The 19,241-nt window shown below is 57.0% G+C and overlaps 3 protein-coding genes across 8 annotated transcripts in view; 1 reads left to right on the top strand and 2 right to left on the bottom strand.

Annotated features, from left to right (window-relative positions):
• ACAN (aggrecan) overlaps positions 1–4,740 on the top strand; it is a 44,008-nt gene extending 39,268 nt beyond the window's left edge. For 2 of the 3 annotated variants that reach the window (XM_042876178.1, XM_042876176.1), the window contains exons 13-17: positions 1,411–1,569; positions 1,787–1,869; positions 2,207–2,351; positions 3,182–3,364; positions 4,170–4,384. In XM_042876178.1, the coding sequence (XP_042732112.1) occupies positions 1,411–1,569; positions 1,787–1,869; positions 2,207–2,351; positions 3,182–3,364; positions 4,170–4,252 (653 nt within the window). In that variant the 3' untranslated portion in view covers positions 4,253–4,384. Of the gene's footprint in view, positions 1–1,410; positions 1,570–1,786; positions 1,870–2,206; positions 2,352–3,181; positions 3,365–4,169; positions 4,385–4,685 lie in introns of those variants that run through there. The other variant, XM_042876177.1, reaches the window with a different exon arrangement.
• A 485-nt stretch (positions 4,741–5,225) lies between these two features.
• Positions 5,226–9,238, bottom strand: HAPLN3 (hyaluronan and proteoglycan link protein 3). 2 transcript variants are annotated; one of them, XM_042876174.1, is made up of 5 exons: positions 9,181–9,238; positions 7,908–8,059; positions 7,317–7,688; positions 6,306–6,608; positions 5,226–6,172 (listed from the first exon to the last, which is right to left on the bottom strand). In XM_042876174.1, the coding sequence occupies exons 2-5, from the start codon at positions 8,029–8,031 to the stop codon at positions 5,892–5,894; spliced, it is 1,080 nt and encodes a 359-aa protein (XP_042732108.1). In that variant the 5' UTR covers positions 8,032–8,059; positions 9,181–9,238; the 3' UTR covers positions 5,226–5,891. The 2 variants fall into 2 exon arrangements, with proteins under 2 accessions (XP_042732108.1, XP_042732109.1); XM_042876175.1 differs by lacking the exon at positions 9,181–9,238 and having other exon boundaries at positions 7,908–8,807.
• A 2,568-nt stretch (positions 9,239–11,806) lies between these two features.
• Positions 11,807–19,241, bottom strand: part of MFGE8 (milk fat globule EGF and factor V/VIII domain containing) — a 7,475-nt gene continuing 40 nt past the window's right edge. Inside the window, exons 2-11 of one of the 3 annotated variants that reach the window (XM_042876155.1) lie at positions 19,113–19,208; positions 17,066–17,191; positions 16,767–16,892; positions 16,530–16,643; positions 16,142–16,323; positions 15,910–16,065; positions 15,010–15,154; positions 14,156–14,358; positions 13,131–13,286; positions 11,807–13,022 (exon numbers count right to left, since the gene is read on the bottom strand). In XM_042876155.1, the coding sequence (XP_042732089.1) occupies positions 12,879–13,022; positions 13,131–13,286; positions 14,156–14,358; positions 15,010–15,154; positions 15,910–16,065; positions 16,142–16,323; positions 16,530–16,643; positions 16,767–16,892; positions 17,066–17,191; positions 19,113–19,185 (1,425 nt within the window). In that variant the 5' untranslated portion in view covers positions 19,186–19,208 and the 3' untranslated portion in view covers positions 11,807–12,878. Of the gene's footprint in view, positions 13,023–13,130; positions 13,287–14,155; positions 14,359–15,009; positions 15,155–15,909; positions 16,066–16,141; positions 16,324–16,529; positions 16,644–16,766; positions 16,893–17,065; positions 17,192–19,112; positions 19,236–19,241 lie in introns of those variants that run through there. The other 2 variants (XM_042876153.1, XM_042876156.1) reach the window with 2 other exon arrangements.

Raw genomic sequence — 19,241 nt, 5'->3', positions numbered from 1 at the left:
CTTCTGTCAGCTGAACTGAGAGGAAGGTCCCCTGCCTTGCTCAAGCAAGAGGAATAAGTTGCATTTCTTACTCACCTTGAGATGAATTCACGCTAACATGCATTGGTTTTTCTTCATCTTTCTCTGTGTCTCTCCTTCTGCTTTCAACATGAGCATACAGAGTAAACTGTAAAAAAAGTCTCAGGATTTTTGGACCATTTGGGCACGAATGGTGCTGTCTTTTATGTCTCTTTGTCAATGCAACCTAATCAGCCTCTGATTTACCCATCCCTGCTGCCTTCTGTTCGGCCAGAAGACTCCTACCCTGCAGCTGCTCATGACCTTGTTTGCTCCAAGCAAGACTTAATTTTCTCTTTCCTCTTTTCTATGATTTATGGGTTCATAATGCCTGCATCCCATTTTCTGGGTGATACAAGAAGAAAGAAAGGACTCAAATTTAGTGGTGAATGTAATTCTTTATTATTGCCATGAGGCAGATCTTCCTTTCCCTAAAATCTTTCAGTCTCCGGACACTCAGGAGTCAGTCCTTCCTGTCACGATGTCAGTGTCCCTTCCATGAGTTTTTGCTGGTGTTTTCCAGTGTGATTGCCTAGAGCTTCAACTACTTCCAGATATTCCATTTGATCAGTTAGAAAGCACAGAAAACATTGAAATGCTTCACCTTGCTGCCAGCCCTGTGGAGCAGCTCTGCAGTGTTCGGTTGGAAGAAGACCAGAAGGGCGGATCAGCAGGAATTTCTGTTATTGAAGGCAACAGTGCTTTGACCTACCAAGCTAACAACAGTAGAAAGAAACTGAGCACAGAAAGGGATGCAAAGGGATGGAGGCATCAGGACTGATGGAATCCCACCCCAAGAGCAGCAAGTTCCTGCTCATATCTCTTTATTCCCATCTTGGTTGGGTTGCTTTTCTTCTAAAACCCAGAACCACAGCAAGGAATGTGACTGCCTCATCCTGGGCTCTCACCACTCAGTTCCTTTTTGATGTACGAATGTCGATTCTGTCATGGAGATTCAGGTTTCAAAGACGCTTTCCAAAGCAACAAAACTCTGCAGGAGGAAAAAAGAGGGTTGTTGCTTTGATCAGATAGTAAAAAATTGTCGAGGAAGACAAATGGGGATGGAATTGCTCCGAAATAACTCTGTGTCACTTGAGTTTTCCAACAGCACCCATAACTTTGTGACAAACTGGGGATCTTCAGCATAGGCTTCCGTCTCTTTTGCATTTGTCTTGGGTGTCTTCTGATCATTTTCCCTGGGATGCCATGCAGGCAACACTGTCAGGTTTTGTGTTTTAGAGGAGGTGACCATGTGTTGGCCTGTGCCACAAGTGTGTGAGCTGCCAAGAGGTGAGTTGGAAAGCTGTCAGACGTTGCACCAACTCCTTTTCAACCCTCCATTGTGTGTTTCAGACCTGGCAAACTGTGAGGAAGGCTGGATCAAGTTCCAGGGCCATTGCTACAGGCACTTTGAAGAGAGGGAGACATGGATGGATGCAGAGTCCAGGTGCCGAGAACATCAAGCCCACCTGAGCAGCATCATTACTCCAGAGGAACAAGAATTTGTGAACAGTGAGTGTTGGGGCTGCCTGGGGGACATGAGAACAGAGAGGGGTCCGTCCACTGAACTCCATGTTTATGGTGGAGAGGTTTGTGCAAAATGATGTGAAAAGCAAGTGCTAGATGACCCCGGGGCCCCAGGTCCAGAAGAGGTGAGCTGGAAAAGGGGTGCCTGCACACAGCGTGGTGAGCCAGCACCTACCCTTCTATTTCTGTTCTGCTTTCCCAGGCCATGCACAGGACTATCAGTGGATCGGCCTCAGTGACAGAGCTGTGGAGAACGATTTCCGCTGGTCTGATGGGCACTCGCTGGTGAGCAACTGGGACAGACCTAGTCCTCAGCCTGGGGCAGGGGAATTGGTGTTCTTGGTGGGAGGAATGGTGCTGGGGACAGAGCCCTCGAGTGACACGCTGAGTGCTTGGATAAGGTGTGAAGGCAGCCCTCAGCTGAATGGTTTTTCCTGGTTTTAACCAGCTCTGGTGAAACCACGCCTGACCAGAGGCTGAGCTCCGTGGCACCATGGCCATAGGCGTATGGCTGCAGTAGCAGTGCAGGTAGCTGTGGTCTCTAGCAGGTGGAGGCAGGAGGAGACACAAGGGAGGGAAGGAGAGAGGGGACTCAGGCTCGAGTGTTTTCCTCTCCCCCCAGCAATTTGAGAACTGGCGGCCCAACCAACCTGACAACTTCTTCTCCGCGGGCGAGGACTGCGTTGTGATGATCTGGCATGAGCAAGGCGAATGGAACGACGTCCCCTGCAACTATCACCTGCCTTTCACGTGCAAGAAGGGAACAGGTGAACTCCTGCTGTGCACCAGCAAGATGGGGGTGATTCAATCAATGGCTGTGGGGTTGGGGCACGAGGGGAATGAGCCCTCGTTCTGCCACTGAGCTCTTTGAGAGTAACAGCCCCATGTTCAGCCAGGAACGTTGATGCTGTAAGCCTGCCTCCCACTGAAGTTTGTATGAACTTAGGTTTCTTTGAACTTCTTTAGCAATAGTGCCGTTTTTGTAGTATCTCCATCTATTCCCCTCCTAAGGAAACAATCTCCCCGTTCTCAGCTTATTCTCTAGCCCTGGGTCTGGCTGATGGATGTTATAAAAGCTTGAGGGGTAGCACCTGCCCACATGGGTCGAGAAACTATCTGGATCAGAAATGCCATTCCAGCAGGGGAATAACGAGGGAGAGCATCACTCCCACCACATCTTAGGGATGGGCAAGGTGGTTGCATCTTTCCACCCCATCAGTGCCTCACTTAAAGGTCAGAAGGAGCGGCCATCACCCACTTACAGACACCACAGAATCACCATGTTTGGAAAAGACCACTAATATCACCTAATCCAGCCATCAACCATCCCCACTGTGCCCTCAGTGCCACATCCCCACAGCTCTTGAGCACCTCCAGGGCGGTGACCCCAGCACCTCGCTGGGCAGCTGCGCCACCGCATCACCTCTTTCTGAGAAGCTTCTCCTAATATCCAACCTGAACCTCCCCTGGTGCAACTTGAGGCCATTCCCTCTTGTCCCCACAGGACAGCACAGGAGAAGCAGCAATGGGGCTGACGGGTTGAGAGCCGCCTGCCAGGGGTTCTCCGTCTCTTACTGTCTTTCCCCATTTCCTGCAGTTGCCTGTGGGGACCCACCTGTAGTGGAGAACGCCCGGACCTTTGGCCGGAAGAAGGACCGCTATGAGATCAACTCCCTGGTGCGGTACCAGTGCGACCATGGCTACATCCAGCGCCACGTGCCCACCATCCGCTGCCAGCCCAACGGGCGCTGGGAGGAGCCGCGGATATCCTGCACAAACCGTACGTCTCAGCCTTCCCAGTCATCCGCACCTGGGGGGTGGTGCACAGGGACGCCCTTGGACAATTCCCCCCCCTCCCCCCTCTCTCCCCTGGGGATGTGGATATTTGAGGTGCTGGATGCACGCAGCTGGGAGGAATGGGAATCGAATTAATCATAGAATCACAGAATGGCTTGAGTTGGAAGGGACCTTAAAGATCACCCAGCTCCAACCTCCTGCTGTGGGCTGGTTGCCCCCCCACCGCATCAGGCTGCCCAGGGCCCGTCCAACCTGGCCTTGAGCACCTCCAGGTGCATTGGGTGGCACTGGGTGTAGGGCAGTGCTGAGCCATGGGAAGATGCCGTGCTGGAAGCTTTCCCGAGGTAGAGCTGAGGGATGGAGCAAAAAGCTTAATAAGAGCCAAGGCTACTTAAAGAAAAGGAAAAAAAAAGGAGCAGCTCCTGCAGCTGGTGAGTAGCAGAGGACAGGAGTGGGGAGCCCTGCCGAGGAGACAGGGCTGGCCCCAGGGATGGGGCCGGGTTTCTGGCCCTTCTCGAGGCGTCCCGGCCCATCCCCAGGCTGCCTACACCCCGCTCCCATCCCTGCTCGGAGCTTCCCAACAATGACATCGAGCTCAGCCAAATCACATCCCTCAAATGCCGGCCGGCTCCTGGCCAGCTCCGCTCCAGCCCAGTCCCCGAGCTGGGGAAAGCAGGCGGGAGGGACGGAGGAGAGCGCAGTGCTGCGCTCCTGGTGCTGCGTTTTCCCTGCTTTCCCTCCTCCCCTGTTTCTCCTCATCCCAATAACGATGCCATTTCTCCCCGCAGCCTCCAGCTACCAGCGCCGGCTATACAAGAGGAGCCCCCGGAGCCGGTCGAGACCCGGTGTCATGCACAGACCCACCCATTAAAGCGGGGCGAGGGGTGAGCAGAGAGAGAAAAGAGAGATTTTTATGGAACACTTATATTAACAGAGGCGATTTCTTCTTCTTGTTGTTGCTTTTTTGTCATATAAGGAAAAAAAAAAAATTATATTACAGACAAACCCACCTTTGTGTATATATATATAAAAAAAGAAAAAAAAAAAAATTAATGTTTTCCAAGCCCCAAAGCAAAGCAAATTAGAAGTCAGCATTCTTACTAACGGTCCGGTTCCAATTATCGTCGTGCCTTCGGGGATGGGGAGGGGGGTGGGATCGCAGAGGGCAGGGGGTTAAGTTAAATAATAAAGATGATTATTTTTTTCCTGATTTTATCCACGAACAATGTAATTATTTCTGTTATTTAATCTCCGGGGTGATCAGCACCTTTTGGGGTTAATTTTATTTTATGTTTTTTTTCCAGAATCCTACTGCTGCGGCGCGTCGGGGCGGGTGGGCAGAGGGGCAGTGAATGTACCGGGAGGGCCGGGGGCTGCGGTGGGGGGAAGCGGGGGGAGGCTGAGAGCCCCCCACCACCGCCCCACAGCGCTGCGCCCATCCCGGGACGACGTGCTCTTTCCAGGGGACCGTGCGGGGCACCAGCGTTCCCTGCACCTATTTATATTTTTTGAACATATCCTATTTTGAAAGAGTGATAAATAATAAAGAGAGCGAAATCGGAAAGGGTCGCTGTGGTTCCTTCTTTTTAATTTGGGGGGCAGAGGGAGGTGGCTGAGTGGGGTGGGGTAGCAGGGAAGGAAAGGAACCCAAAGGGGTTGTGTGGACAGAAGGGCGGGGGGACCCCTGGCACTGAATGCAGGTGGGAACGGCATGGAGCAGGAGGTGCTCAGGAGGGGGTAGACCCAGGAACACACTCCAACTAAAACCCAACAGCAGGAAAACCCACTATCAGCAGACGCTTCACCCTCTGCCTTCCAGATCAGGGTTCAATTCGCACTCATTATGAGGCGGCTCAGCCAAGGATGAGGCGTGCATGGCACATTCCTCACTGCTCCATGCACGTCCCTGGGTGTCTTGGTGGGGGACCCCAACTTCTCTCCATTTCTCGCACTGAGACAGAAGTGGGGACACTGCCACATTGCTCCAGGGCTTTCTCCACTGATTTATTTAGAAGAGGTCCAGGAAAATACATCATCTTTTTCATAACAAAACACTTGAAAGAAGAAGGCACCAGAGTTCAAACGGGGTCCGGGCGTGGGGTGCATGGATATAAGGCACAAGCACCACCACGGGGACAGGCACAGCAGCATCCTTCAGTGGGATGGGACGAGACTGCAGCAGGGATGGGATGCAGCGGGGCTGGGCTGTAGGGGAGATGCCTACTCCATGCCCTGGTCCCATGCAGTCAGGGACACGGAACTAGGATGGACGGAGAGGGGCCATCGTCCTTGCATGTAGCCCATATGGAGCCAGTCCCCTGCTCTAGAGCAGGATGCTCCAGCCCAGCCTCCTGCTGCATTCAGAAAGTGTAAAACATAAAGGAAGAAGAATTCAAACCAAAGAAGTTTCCCCCTACCCAGTCACTCCCAAAACAGCCCTGGGTACACCCAAGGCCAGGCACCGTTGGGATGGGAACATCCTCAGGCCGGGCAGGAACCCTCCTCGTTCTTTATCTCTCCTTGTAGCAGAAGACTCCAAACCTGCCCTTGCTGGGGAAGCCAAAGCTGCGCACGCCGGGCTCTGCGGGGCCGCAGTTGGCACGGGGCTTGGCGATGGGGTAGCGGACACTGCCATCCGCCAGCCAGCCAGCATCGCAGCGGTCCAACCCGTGGAACTTCCATGCAGAGTAGAGGTGTCCCACTTTGGCAATCTCTGCGCCAGTGTCCAGGCACGCCTGCTTGGCTTCCTCCAGCGTCATTCTGGTTGGGTGTTCCAGGTAGAAAACCTCACCTGAGAAGGAGAGCAGCATCAGGAGGGAAGTGCATGGGGCTGAGCATCACCCGCAGCATCGCCGCGTGCCATATCCTTAGGGACAACAAGGACGTGGGACGCCACCACGTGGCACAACCCCGTGGGGACCCACCTCGGAGTGTGGAGGAGAAGCAGAAGACATCAAAGCGGTGCAGGTGCCGGTGGCGGGGGCCGTAGCTGCGGATGCCCGGGGCGAGGTGCACCCCGCCGCAGGGTTTGCGGGGCAGGCGGATGGGGTAATGCACAGTGCCATCGGCCAGCCAGCCCGCGTTGCACCAGTCCAGCCCCTCGCTCCAGGCCTGGAAGAGCTGGTGGAAGGTGGCGATGAGGGCACCCTGCTCCTGGCACACTCGCTCGGCTTCATGGAAGTTGAGGCTGTACTGCCCGCGGGGTGGTTGGTAGGGGAACACGATGCCTGGGGGCACACGGGGTGCTCAGAGGGCAGCACGCCCACCCACCCCAAAGTCAAACTCAATCACCCCAGGGTGCAGAGCCGCCAGCAGCACAGAGACGCTCTGGGCAAGCAGCCACCAGCAACAAGATGCCAGCGACATCTGGTGGCACAGGGACAGAGGGGCTCAGTGCTGGGGATACGTGCAATCACGCATGGGGACAGCAGTGGTGCGCATGGGGATGGGGATGCTTAGAGTAGGGTAACAGGGACATATGGATCACAGTCCTAGCACACACACGGTGTCTCAGGGGGTGGAATATTGCCATGGGAATACACGGTCTGCGGGTACAGGGACACAGAGGACAGGGGGCCACAGGCTGCACAGAGCTGGGTGCCCCGTCCATGCAGGTGCTCAAGGCCTGGTTGGAAGGGGCCCTGGGCAACCTGAACTGGTGGGGATAACCAGCCCACAGCAGGGGGTTGGAGCTGGGTGATCTTAGATGTCCTTTCCAACCCAAGCCTTTCAGCGATGAATACCATCAAGGATGCCAACAGGGAGGTGGCCAGACCCTTGTCGTGGGGATGGCTGGCTCGTAGGAACACACAAGCCTACAGCTCCCCACTAAGCCCCAAAGCATCACTCTGAGTATCCCAACCTCTTTCCGCCTATAGCCTCTCCCGACCCACCCGCCCTGCTGCCACCCAAGGGCCATGCTGGCCAGCCCCCACCTCGCAGCCGAAGCTCCACCACATCACTGGCATCCTCCAGCCCCTCGATGACTTCACAGCGGTATTTGCCATCATCCTGCAGGCGCACATCGCTGATGAGCAGCGAGGCTTCGCGCTGTCCGGTCCGGTGGAGGTGAGCGCGGCCTCGGAAGTCCCCAAAAGCCATGTAGGTTTTGCCAATGGCCACCAGCACGTCCTGCTCCTTGGTGTAGTCATCTCGCAGCTTGGACCACTTGATGCGGATCTTGTGCTTGGCCTCAGATTCGGGCTCGTGGTGGTAGTGGCAAGGCAGGGTGACATTAGCACCGCTGAAGCTATAGATGGGGTCTTTGGAGGTCTCCACCACCAGCCTGACCCCATTGAAATCAATCACTGGGGACAAGGAGGGAAGATGTGAGGGAATGGTCCTCACCTCTCCCTGCAGCTGTTCCACTCCCTCCCTCCAGCCACCTCCTCAGCTGCCTGAGCATCCCGTGAGCACTCCATGTGCTCCTCTAGGCTCCCAACATGTGGGTCCCATCCCCTTCCTCGAGGTGGAGGGAGCATCTCAGCCTCTTGCCATGACTCTCCAGTCCCCTCAGCCCACGGTACCTTTCTCGTGCCCGTTATCATCATCATTCATGACGTGGTTGTAATAGAAGCCGTTGTAGAAGGGGTGGTAGGAGTTGACCAGTCGCAGCAGGGCAGCCTTGAGGAGCAGTGAGAGCAGCAGCATGGCTGGGGAATGAGGCTGGACCCTGGGCCTTCACAGAATCATAGGATCGTTAAGGTTGGACAAGACCACTGAGTTCACCTAGTATGACCATCAGCCCATCCCCACCACGTCCCTCAGTGCCACATCCCCGCAGTTCTTAACATCTCCAGGGACGGTGACTCCACCACCTTCCTGTGCCACTGCATCACCACAGTTTCAGATAATACATTTTCCCTAACATCTGTCCTGACACCCCCCCTGATACACTGGCAACTTGAAGCCATTACCCCTCATCCTACCAATGCCTAGAAAAGTACCAGTGTTCCCTCCACAGCCGGTTAACCACCCAAATTTCTTCAACACAGCCCCACACCAGCCACTCTTCATGCTGTAGGGTGACCCCAAAACGGCCAGCGTTCCCTGGCACACAAGGACACAAGCAGAGGGGTGTCCCCATGCAACACACCAACCACATTCCATAGGAGAATCCCGGTGCCCCATGTCCCCGCAGCCCTTCTCCTGCTGGCACCCAAGGGTGGCACTCAGGGCGGGCAGCGGGGCTTGCAGGCTTCCCCGGAGCCGGCAGAGGGGGCCCGGCACCCACGGAGCCTCCCTCAGCCCCTGCAAGGAGGGGTTTGACATCCGCACCCCGCGTTGAGATGAGGTTTAGGAGCGCTGCAAGAGAGTGCCTGAGTCCGCGGCGGGGACAGTGCAGGGGACAGAGGTGACCTCCGGCCATGCCACCAGGGCGGGGGAGCGCAGCTGGATGCTCCCAGCATGGGATGGGATGGTACCCCATCAGCCCGGTACCACCTCTGTGCGCTACATGCACACACACAGCCACGTGCTGCGGGCACAGGGCGCTGGGACGGGCACGAAGCACCCGCAGCCGCACACGTTGGGCTGGGGACACCTGAACCTCACCCCGCTGCATCCCCAACCTCATGGCGTGGTGATGTGCCAGCGTGCCAGCATCCTCCACCGCTACGCTGGGCAGCGTGGTGCTCACCGTGCTCACAGCGCTCGCGGCGTGGAGCACGGCGACGTCCATCAGCGATGCCCAGCACCCATGCGGTGATGCTGTCCCTGCCGTCCCTCCTCATCCCACACAGCGCCTCACCCCATGTGCCACCCGTCCCCGTCCCCAGCCCCATCCCCTGCCCCACTCACGGCGGGCAGCAGCAGCAGGCAGCGGGCAGGCTGCAGGCAGATGCAGTGTGTTTAGGACTCTCAGGGTTGAGAGGAAGCAGCTCCAGGGCCTGCCTCTTAAAGGGAAACACACGCTATTCCCAACCCCCTGCTCTCAGGATGGAGTAGGGGTGGGTGCCCCGAGCCCCCTGCCTGCCTGTCACACCCAACCAGAGCTGTGTGCCCTCACTGCATGCCTCTGCATGATGCGTTGCTCGCCAGCATTGCCTAGTGCAAGGGAGAAGATGAGGGGAAAGGCGTGCTCCATTGGGGATGCTGAAATCTTGGGGTGAGCCCCGTGATGCCGTACTCACAGCCGCACACACTGCCACAGAGCACCTTGCATCCCACCACAGAACCAACTTTTGGCAGTGGCAGTGCCATGCAAGCACTTTGCAGGAGTGCCACGAGCACGAGCAGCTCCAGGATGGTGGTTCTGGGAGGTCTGTACCAAAACCTTTAGACTATCCGGCTGCACCCCTCCGTCAGGGCATCACCCACGTAATTCCAGAGCCACTGCCAGGCTGGACGCTGCCAGGCCTCGGGGCCACGCGTGTGCCCTGACCCTGCTCTGCTTTGTTGTTTTACGGCGAGGAAATGAGGCGCGGGGCCCTGCTCCCTGCTCCCTGCTCCCTGCTCCCTGCTCCCTGCTCCCTGCTCCCTGCCCCACCGCGCAGGATGGCGTCAAACCGGAAAGAAAACACCGCGTGTGAAAATAAAGCATCCGCCGACCCCATCCTGCAGGCACTGAGCCCGTCTGGCACCAGAGCGGGCTGATAGGGGCTGGGACACGGCGCTATCAGCCATGTCTCTTGCGGCTCTGCCCCCGTGGGAAGCATGGCTGAGATCATTGGGACGCACAGGGTCTCACAGCTCTGCTCAGCCATCCTCATCGAGGGACAGAGATACAGAGTGTGGGTGCCGTGCACACAGCTGAGCTTCGGATGCTGGGGGGCACAGTTAGTGGGCACTGTTGGCGGTAGGCAGATAACAGGACGGGATGATCTTAGAAGTCTTTTCCAGCCTTAATGGTTCTATGATTCTCTGACACCAAATCACGTGGCGCTGCCACAGGGTCTCCATGGAGGGGCCTCCCCCGTGCGTGACGGCACGACGCCGCGCTGTCCCGTGGCCCACAATGGGGTGATTACCTCTCCCGGCACCGTGTCCCCGTGCTGCAGCCACACCACGGTCCCCTCCCGCCGGGGCACGTTGCTCCTTGGCGCTGCCACCCCATTGTTTGCCAGAGGAAGAAAAAGCTGCAGTGTGCCCAAAGCACCCCGCAAAGAGCCCTCCCTGGAGAAGGGTGCTTTGTGACCCCCATCCTCGCTGCTTGGAGGATGATCCTGGAGTTGGGCTTGGAGCTGAGCTCCCCAGGGATACAGCCGGGTGGGACAGCGCTGTGGGGTCAGTGCAGATCCAACCCAGCAGTGTGTGAGATGGGCAGGTGTTTGGGGATGGATCAAACAGCCATAAAGGTGTCAGCTCGGCTGCTCAACCTCAGAGCCAGTGAATGGCAGCTTCGACCTGGTCCTGGAGGGGGATTTCTTGGCAAAAAGCTGCTTGCACAGGACGCGGCTCAGTCTCTGCCAGCAGCTCCAGCGGGAAACCCACGCTTGAGGCTGGAAGTGGGGAGGGAAACCCAGATCTGCTGCAGGATGGAAGGGGCTGTGAGCAGTGCTGGGTTTCCTGGTGCTGGTGAGAGGATGCTGTCCTGTGGCTGCTTCCTGCAGGCAGGCAGTGGGGTGCCGCAGCGTGCCAGCCTTCCTGCCTCCAGGAACAGCATCCGAGGGGCAGGGGTGGGGGTCTGCATGGGGTGAGGGAGCCCTCATTGCCCTCAAGGGCAGCACTGGTGCTGGGCAGGAGGAAGGAAATGTTGTGGGGCAGGGAAGGGCTCAGCCACTCAGTGGGGCAGTGGTGACAGCTGCAGTGATATGTGGCTTTGGCTCCTTTTGCCCTCCCTGCAGAGCCCTCCCTACCTCAGAGCTGTCTCGCCAGACTCAGAGCAGGCTGCCCTTATCTCTGCTGCTGCTTCCCGGCGATAAGAGGGCACGTCTGGGTGGGAGTGTTGTCCCCCCTGCTCTGGCTCTGGGTGCTATTTGTCTCCGACCAGCCATGGCTGTGGTGAATGCAGGAGGTGATGGAGGGATGCAGGAGGCTCTGGGCCATTCCTATCAGCTTCAGGGACCCTACTCAGTGGTAGAGCTCCTCCACCACACCCCAGTGCCCCCTCCTCTTCCAAGTGTGGGATCCCAACCAGCAGCCCCCATCCAGCACCATGCCCAGGAGGTTTGGCCACAGCTTCCTCAAAGCTGCAGCTCTGAGAGCGGTTTTGCTCCAAGCTGGGGATCTGCTCCAGGATCAAAGCCAAAGGAGGATGCGCAGGGCGTGGGGTGCTGATAGTAGTTTCCCATCCCCACGTCCCATCGCGCTGCGTTCGGCCAGCTGCAGGCACAGGTTCCAGCAGCTGGGATGGGGTGGAGGCCGGGGGGAGGATGTATACAAGCCTTGGTACTGTTTTTTGGAGAAAGGAAGGGAGCCAGGAGTGTGTGAGGGCAGGAGGGATGCCTCTGAGAGACGGCAAGCACAGAGCAGTGAGGCAACAACCCAAAGTTTCAGTTTTAATACTGTCAACAACACCCTGGAGCAAGGCCGTGCCACCTGGGTCCCCTCGGTCCTTCCCAAAGCCAGCCCAGCGCTGTGGCCACATCCCATACCAGTCCACGGGGACAATGGTGCCACCAACACTTTCCTAGCAGCCATCCCACTCGCTGGTGCTGGCTCAATGCTTTCCCACTGCCCATCCCAACAGCTCCAGCATCGCCACCCCAAAAAGGGAAAAATCAGGATACAAAAAGGATCAGGGCTCTGTTTTGGGGCTGCTCCACCACCACCTCCAGCTGCTCCATAACAATAGTGTTGGTACCCTGGGAATGTGATCAAAAGGGAAAAAGAACATTTTTGAGACCCCCCTGCCTTGGGCTGCAGGGTGCCCAGGGTGGATGTCCCTCACCACTCGACCCCACAGACCCATGGGTTTGCTTTCTTGGGGGCTGGGGAGGGCTCTCAGCTGCCACAAGATCAGTGCAGCAGGAAGAACTACTGATAGGAGCAGCCTCTCCCCCTCTCAGCACTCCCCTCGCACTATGCAGCACTGATACAGCCCGCAGAGAGCCCCGGGGCCTGGCAGAAGGGATAGAGCTGAGGTTTGTAGCTCCTTCACATGGCCATGCAGGGAGGAGGAGGGATGGTAGAGGTTAGGTTTGGTCCCCCACAACGGCTGAGCCCCAAACTACGGTGCAGCGCACGCAGGGTGCTGCTGCTGACTGCTGGAAGCAGAGGGAAAAGGGAGAAAAGTCATCTCCAGGCTTAGGGGAGGCTGCAACCAAGACCTGCGTGCAGGATAGGGTCCCACAGCCAAGATCCATTTGCAGAGGAGAAGGTCTCACTCACAGCTTGTAGGGCAGAAGGGCAGGAGCCATCCCCGCATCCTATAGCAGCCCCATAAAGTGCAGTGCTGCAGCCCCAGCGCAGGGCAGGGGACCCCCTGAGGCAAGGCAGCGCCCGGAGCCTCCCTCCAAAATTCGGGGAGGAGGAGAGGGAGGTGTGAGCGGGAGGTGTGCAGGGTGGGCAGAGTGTGGGCCGGGTGATGGGGATGGGGCTGTCCCTCCTTCACGCCCCTACTCGTCACAGCCCAGCAGCTCGACACGCAGCGTGATGCGGTTGTGCCAGGCCACGGGCAGGATGCGCACAAAGCGGGCGTGGAAGGGCACATCAAAGACATTCTTCTTGTGCGAGTAGTTGTCACTGTTGCCGTGGAAGATCTGGGGGGAGAGAGAAGCAGTCAGCATCACAGGGACCCCGACGCCATTTACACACAGCCCTCAAGCCGGAAGGTGTCCCCAAGCCCCCGCAGCTCGCTGCCCCCATACCTTGGTGCTGTTGGTCTGGCTGTCCCTGTACACAGTCCAGGAGGTGCCATTGTCACTGTAGGCCACTTTGTAGGCTGCCACGTACTGGATGTGGCCAAAGTCACGAGCTCCCTGCGTAACGATGCCCGTCACCTTCTTCTGGTCCCGAAGGTCGATCTGGAATAGAGATGGGGCTGAGTCCCTGCGTACTGCTCAACCAACCCCTGCCCCAGCAGGACTAACGAAATGCTGTGGGAAATATTTGACCCAAGCACCCTCAGGGCAGGGAACTGTTCCCCACACATCACTGCGGCTGCTTTGGCACCTCGTGCTGGAGAGGTCAACGCGGGAATGATGGCAAAAATCCCAATTTAAAAAAAAATAATTAAAAAGGACTCCCAGAGGAAATGCATTTCCAACGGAAAGTGATTCTGGATGAGAAAACACGCAGCTGAATGCAGGCTGACATTTGGGCAGCAAGGGAGATCGTTTCTGTGCTGTTTGCTTTGCTTCCTGCCCTGCCACACTGCGTTACTTCTGCTGGCACAGCGCGGGGTAACGCAGCTAAAGAGCCAAAGGTCTCCTTAATTTTGTTCCTTCTTTATGTTCATCGAGGGCCACGCTAACCACACATACATGTACATATTTATATATATATAGGTGTACGTGTGAATCTACCTACACGTCCACAAGCACACAGCCTTCAGTGTCAGAGCCCAGCGCAGTGTGTCACCGCAACCCTGCTGGGAGATGTCCCGATAAGCTGGTTCACTCTGAGCTGAGGAGCAGCTGCTTTTAATCATTCCCCAAATAAAATTAAAAGTGGGACAAATATCTAAACAGCTTTGTCCCATTATGTCATGAAATCATGTGAAAAGTATAAAAACAGCGGAGCAAAGGAAACCGAGAAGGAAATTTCAGAACTATTTGTTCCCATTCCAGCCTGGGAATAGAAGCACAGACCCGATCCTTGCTGCAAAACAGAGGGGAGGAGTTGGGCTGGGGTGCACAGAGGTGTGCCATGAGCCTTCCCAGCCCTTACCCACCTGCAGCCACTCGGACTGGTCATTGTGCAGTGCTGTCCAGGCATTCGTTTTGCCCATCTTGTCCAGGCGGGCATAATGGGGATACCAGGTAAAGGCATCGATGCCCCACGTCTTGAAGACGCTGGAGGCTGTGATCTGCTGGTCAGAGATCAGGCGGGATTTCATGCCCAGAGGCTCCGAGCAACCTGCCGTGTTGAAATACACTGTAACACAACGGTTTATACAGACAGTGAAAGGGAAAGAGTCCAAAGCACCGTCACCCGACCGCAGCCAGCAGAGCCCCGCACACCAGTGGCACATCCCCGTGGTCACAGCAGGACCTGGGAGCACAGGAAAGCACCGCAGAGGTGCAGGGATGCAGCTCACCAGCTCTCCTGGATACAGCCAGGACGGTGTTTTCATAGCAGAGCTATTCCCTGCAGCACAGTGCCTCCTGCTGCAGCCTGACAGCACAGCCCGGCACAAGGACACACCTCGGTCCTGGGCAGCAGCAGGATGTGGCTCAGAGCCCAGCGCCAGGCACTGCCTAGGACGTGTGCTTAGCAGGAATGTGGGGAGGCGAGGGGCAAGCCGAGGGCTCTGGCTAATCATCAGTCACGTTTCCCACGGGACTTTGATCTTCTGCTGCTTGTTAAGCTCTCCCGCAGGAGAACCAGCCGGGTAGGGGCTCAGATAGGGAACAATGAGAAACCACAGACTGAAGTGAGACAGCTTGGGAAGGGTAAGCAGTGTGAGAGTGCAGCTCGGCCCAGCTGAGCTGTGGGATTAACAGCCCCTAAAGCTCCCAGCACCGTGAGAAGAATGAACGCCCGCTGGCCAAACGGGGACCAGCAGTGGCCCAGGGGGGCATTTACCATTCATCTCGCAGCCGATGAGCTCGAGGCGCAGCGTGCAGGCACGGCGGCACACCACGGGGTAGATGCGGATGAACTGTGCTGTGATGGGAGGGTCAAACATGTTGGTCTGCATGGTGCCGTAGTCCACGTTCCCCTGGAAAATCTGACACAGCACACAGGGCTGAGCCCCCAGCATCCTGCAGCCCCCTGCCTACTGCACAGGGTTTGGTGCCCAAAATGGGCAGAGCAGGGAAGCTGGGCTACCCGAGGACTGCACGAGCTGGCAGCATCCCTAACTCTTTTAACACAGCAGCTATGGCTGCAGTCCCCAAAACGTGACACCTGTTTGAAGAGTGCTGTCAGGTCATGCTTGCATATGGTTTTTTTTCCAGCACTGTGGAGATGAGTGAGACTTTTTGTTGGTTTAAGCAAGGCAGATAGTCCCAGCCCTTCCTTGGATGCAGAAAAAGCAGTCAGGATGCATTTACCATTAAAAAAAAATGGAGAATGCTGCACTCAGTGACTTGAGGCTGTGAGATACACAGTGGTCTTGTGCTCAGCACAGAGCATTGCAAGCTGTTCACCAGCATCTGCAGACCATGCCCACATCCCACCATGTGTCAAATACAAAGTCATTATCCAAATGACCCCAATAAATCAGTGCTGCTCCTTTGTCTGCACTATGAGTTGTGGGTGCCCCATCCCTGGAGGTGCCCGAGGTCAGGTTGGGTGGAGCCCTGGGCAGCCTGAGCTGGCGGGGGACAACCAGACCACAGCAGAGGGTCAGAACAGAATGGCCTTCCAACCTAAGCCATTCTATGATTCTATGATATGATTCTGGTCAAGCAAATGCTGCTGGGATGGGTCTCTGCGTGGTCCTGACCCAAGCCCAGCACCCAGCCCCATATCCCAGCCCACCTTGTCTGTGTTGAGCTTCTCATCCTTGCAGAAGGTGAACTCACGCCCATCCAGGCTGTAGGCCACCTTATAGGCACGCACGTACTCCGCCTTGCCCACACGGCGAGCGCCTTGTGTGACAATGCCAGTCAGCCTCATCTTCCTCAGCAGGTTGGCCTGGAGAGGACAAGAAGGTGAGCACGGTGTGCATCCAGATGTAGACAGACCTACGCTTTACTCTTCCCGTCAGTACCTGGATCCATGGGCTCTTGTCATAGTTGCTGGAGGTCCATGCGTTGACAATGCCGTGGTTGTTGAGGCGAGCGAGTTCCGGCCCCCAGCGCTGGAGGCCAAGGAAACCATAGTAGACGGAGGAGGCTGAGAGCTGTGCATCAGAGATGGCCCCTCCTTCCATGCCCAGAGGAATGGCACAGCCTGAGGATGGCAGCAAAGGGAGGAGGTGATGAGGGAACAATGCCAGGAGCTCATTTGCCACTGTCAGAGTACTGGACAGGAGGTGGCACCTTCACCTCCGTCAGGACCAGGCTCAGTGCAGCACACTGGTACCGCACTGCTGATGATAACTCTTCTCTAGAGCAGGGATGGAAAGGGATCTCTAGGCATCAGCACAGGGGACTTACGGGCATGGCAAGTCTTCCCAAAGAAGGGAGAAGGACACTTGCAGGCGTAGTCACCATCCATGTCCACGCAGGTGCCCCCATTTTTGCAAGGCTCTGAGGAGCACTCATTCTTGTCTAGGAGACAGAGGAGGTGGAGGGCTTAGGAGGTGAGCTCAGAGCCACGGCATCCCCCAGAGCAGAGCCCTGTGGTCCCCGACCTGTCACCCTGGTGTCCCCTTAGTTCCCTGCTGTACTTACTGTTCTGGCAGTGCACCCCATCATACCCTGTGGGGCACTTGCAGATGTAGTCAGTGAAGACATCCCCTCGATTCGGGACCAACTGGCACTCACCATTGTTGTGGCAAGGATTGGGGTGGCAGGGGCCTGGGGAAAGAGAACAGAGGAAAATGGATTCTCAGCTGGGCACAGGTGGGAAATAAGAGCACCCAGAGTGTTTTGAGGATGCAGTACAGTTCATTTCTGTTGAAGCAGTCAGCACATCCTCATTGTGTGCCAGTCACCCGTGATGGGAACACAGGTTCCTCCCCAAGCCTCACCTTTTTCTGTTTCATTGCAGTCGATCCCAACAAAGCCTTCAGGGCAGATGCAGAAGAAGGGGGTCTCATTGATGCCAGTCAGGCAGGTACCCCCATTCTGACAGTAGTTCACACTGCAGAAGTCACCTACCAGCAAAGCCACATGTCACTATGAGCCAAACCAATGCTGGGCAGCCTCCACAGCCCCTTCACGTGGAGGTGGCCCCATCCCAGGCTGGCAGGAGAAGCCCAGCCAGGCAGGACCCACGTGCTGGGTATCTCAAGAAGGGCAGTGACCAACAGAGCTATCCGGGACAGGCACGCAGGGCTCCTTGGACACAGAAAAATCTGTTAGACAGAGTTTGAATGTCAAATCAGAGCCCAGGGAACGCTGCTGAGCCAGGGAGCAGGGCGAGCCAGGCTGGGGCACAGTGCCACGAGCAGGACAGGATTATTGCAGGGAATCAGGCAGCTCACATTGCTGGGATTTCCTAACAAAAGTTAGCATTTGCAAGACAAAACATTCCTTGTAGGGGGGGCCCACGTGCCTCAGCTCAGATGCTGGAGGCACTGGAAGAATTGTCCAACTCTGTGTGATGCTGCAGGGCATCAGGGAACTCCCCCCACCTCCAATGTGTTTTGCCCTAACAGCTGCAGAACAGTAGCACTCTCCATAAACACGGAGCAGATTTCCACCAGCGTGGCTGAAAGTTGTACTGATTGCATGCCAGGTGCTAGAACAGTGCATCGCTTGGTGCCACCTCTTTGCTGAGCTCAGAGCAAGGCTGGAACTCAGGTGGAGACCCACCACCCCCACTACCTGAAAGCCCTGCAAGCAGCAGGCAGCATAGCTCTCATTAGCCTAAGCTATCACTTAGCAAGCTCCTATCACCAGTCTTTTAATAGCAGGGCTCCTCCGAGGTAATCCCACTCTTCCCAACGCTCCACAACTGCAGGGTGCGCACTGGGAGCAGGCAGGCCAGGCAGGACCCGAAGTTACACGCCGATTTCCAAAAGGTGCAGCGTCTCCCTCAGCCCAGCCTCGGGAGGCAGAAAAATTTGGGCAGCGGTTCAAGTCGCTGCCTGCACTGCCCAGCGCGTTCCGCATGACCTCATGCTCCATCAATGTGCTGCCATGAGCTACGGCGCGGGAGGAGAGGGCTCAGGCTGATACACTGGGACACCTTTGCCCCACGCCGGCCTGGGATGCATCCCCGTGCTGAGGGTCCCACGGACTGCGCTGCCAGCGCCCTGCGGCTCCCTGTGATGTGTGCTCCTCGGCAGCCCAGAGTTCCTGGGGTGGGACGCAGCAAGCAAAGGAGAAGCGGTGTAAAATTCCCCACATTTCTCCCCAGGGTTGGGACGGGAGGGGTCCCGCTGCTAGATTTATGCTTTGCTTTTTGCAAGTAAGCAGGCTCTTATCCTCTCCCAGAATTATCCCGTACGTTCCGTGTCTCCTTGCCAGCCCCCTGCCCAGCAGCACAGCACACAGGTCACGGTTTCCTCTGGAGATTGAGATGCTCCTATTTCTTGGCCTTCTCAGAACGGTTCAGCACCTCCATCCTTCCCACGTGCATTTCCCTGGTCAAGGCCAGCGCTGCCGCAGACTGGACAGCCAGCAGCCGAAACAACAGAGCAGCCACCGCTTTGGGAAATGTTTGCTTATATGAACCCATGAGCTGGCGGGAAGGCAAAAACAACATCCTCCAAAACCCAGCGGGGCTGGGGGAGGCAGGGTCAGGGCTGCCTGCACGGGCACCCAGAACGGACCCAGCAGAGCCTCCAGCAGCACCCCTCGGCCCATCCCACAGCCCGCGCGTGGCTCTGCACCCCTTTCCTCGTTCACTCATCCCTTTGGGGTCACGCACCCCATCAGGACGCAGGGGAGGTGCCGCATTAACCGCTTCCAGGAGCTGTTTACACTGCTGGCACGCTTATCCTCCGCAGCAAGCACGGGACATAGCGCGACTCGGTTATGTACGGCTTCCAGGCTCCGTTTTACCCGTCCCCCTGCGCTCTCAGGGCTGTGCACCCCGGCCCCGTCCCGGGATCACAGCACCCAACTCACCGGCCACCACCACGAGCAGCGTGAGCCCCAGCGCCAGCAGGAGCAGCGCTTGCCACTGCCTCACTGTCTTCATGCTGAGTGCCGAGCCGAGCCGAGCCGAGCCGAGCCGAGCCGAGCCGAGCCGAGCCG

The sequence above is a fragment of the Lagopus leucura genome, unplaced genomic scaffold, assembly GCF_019238085.1.
Source record: "Lagopus leucura isolate 7727_CA_CO unplaced genomic scaffold, USGS_WTPT01 Super-Scaffold_100015, whole genome shotgun sequence".
NCBI lineage: Eukaryota > Metazoa > Chordata > Aves > Galliformes > Phasianidae > Lagopus > Lagopus leucura.
This window is presented reverse-complemented; position numbering and strand designations above follow the sequence as displayed.

What these genes read in the sequence shown, in the direction of transcription:
- HAPLN3 (XM_042876174.1), bottom strand. Translation starts at nt 8,031, where the DNA reads ATGCTGCTGCTCTCACTGCTCCTCAAGGCTGCCCTGCTGCGACTGGTC. An exon ending in TGATAACGGGCACGAGAAAG is followed by an intron (nt 7,689 to 7,907) that starts GTACCGTGGGCT and finishes CCTTGTCCCCAG; the next exon opens with TGATTGATTTCAATGGGGTC. An exon ending in GGTGGAGCTTCGGCTGCGAG is followed by an intron (nt 6,609 to 7,316) that starts GTGGGGGCTGGC and finishes GTGTGCCCCCAG; the next exon opens with GCATCGTGTTCCCCTACCAA.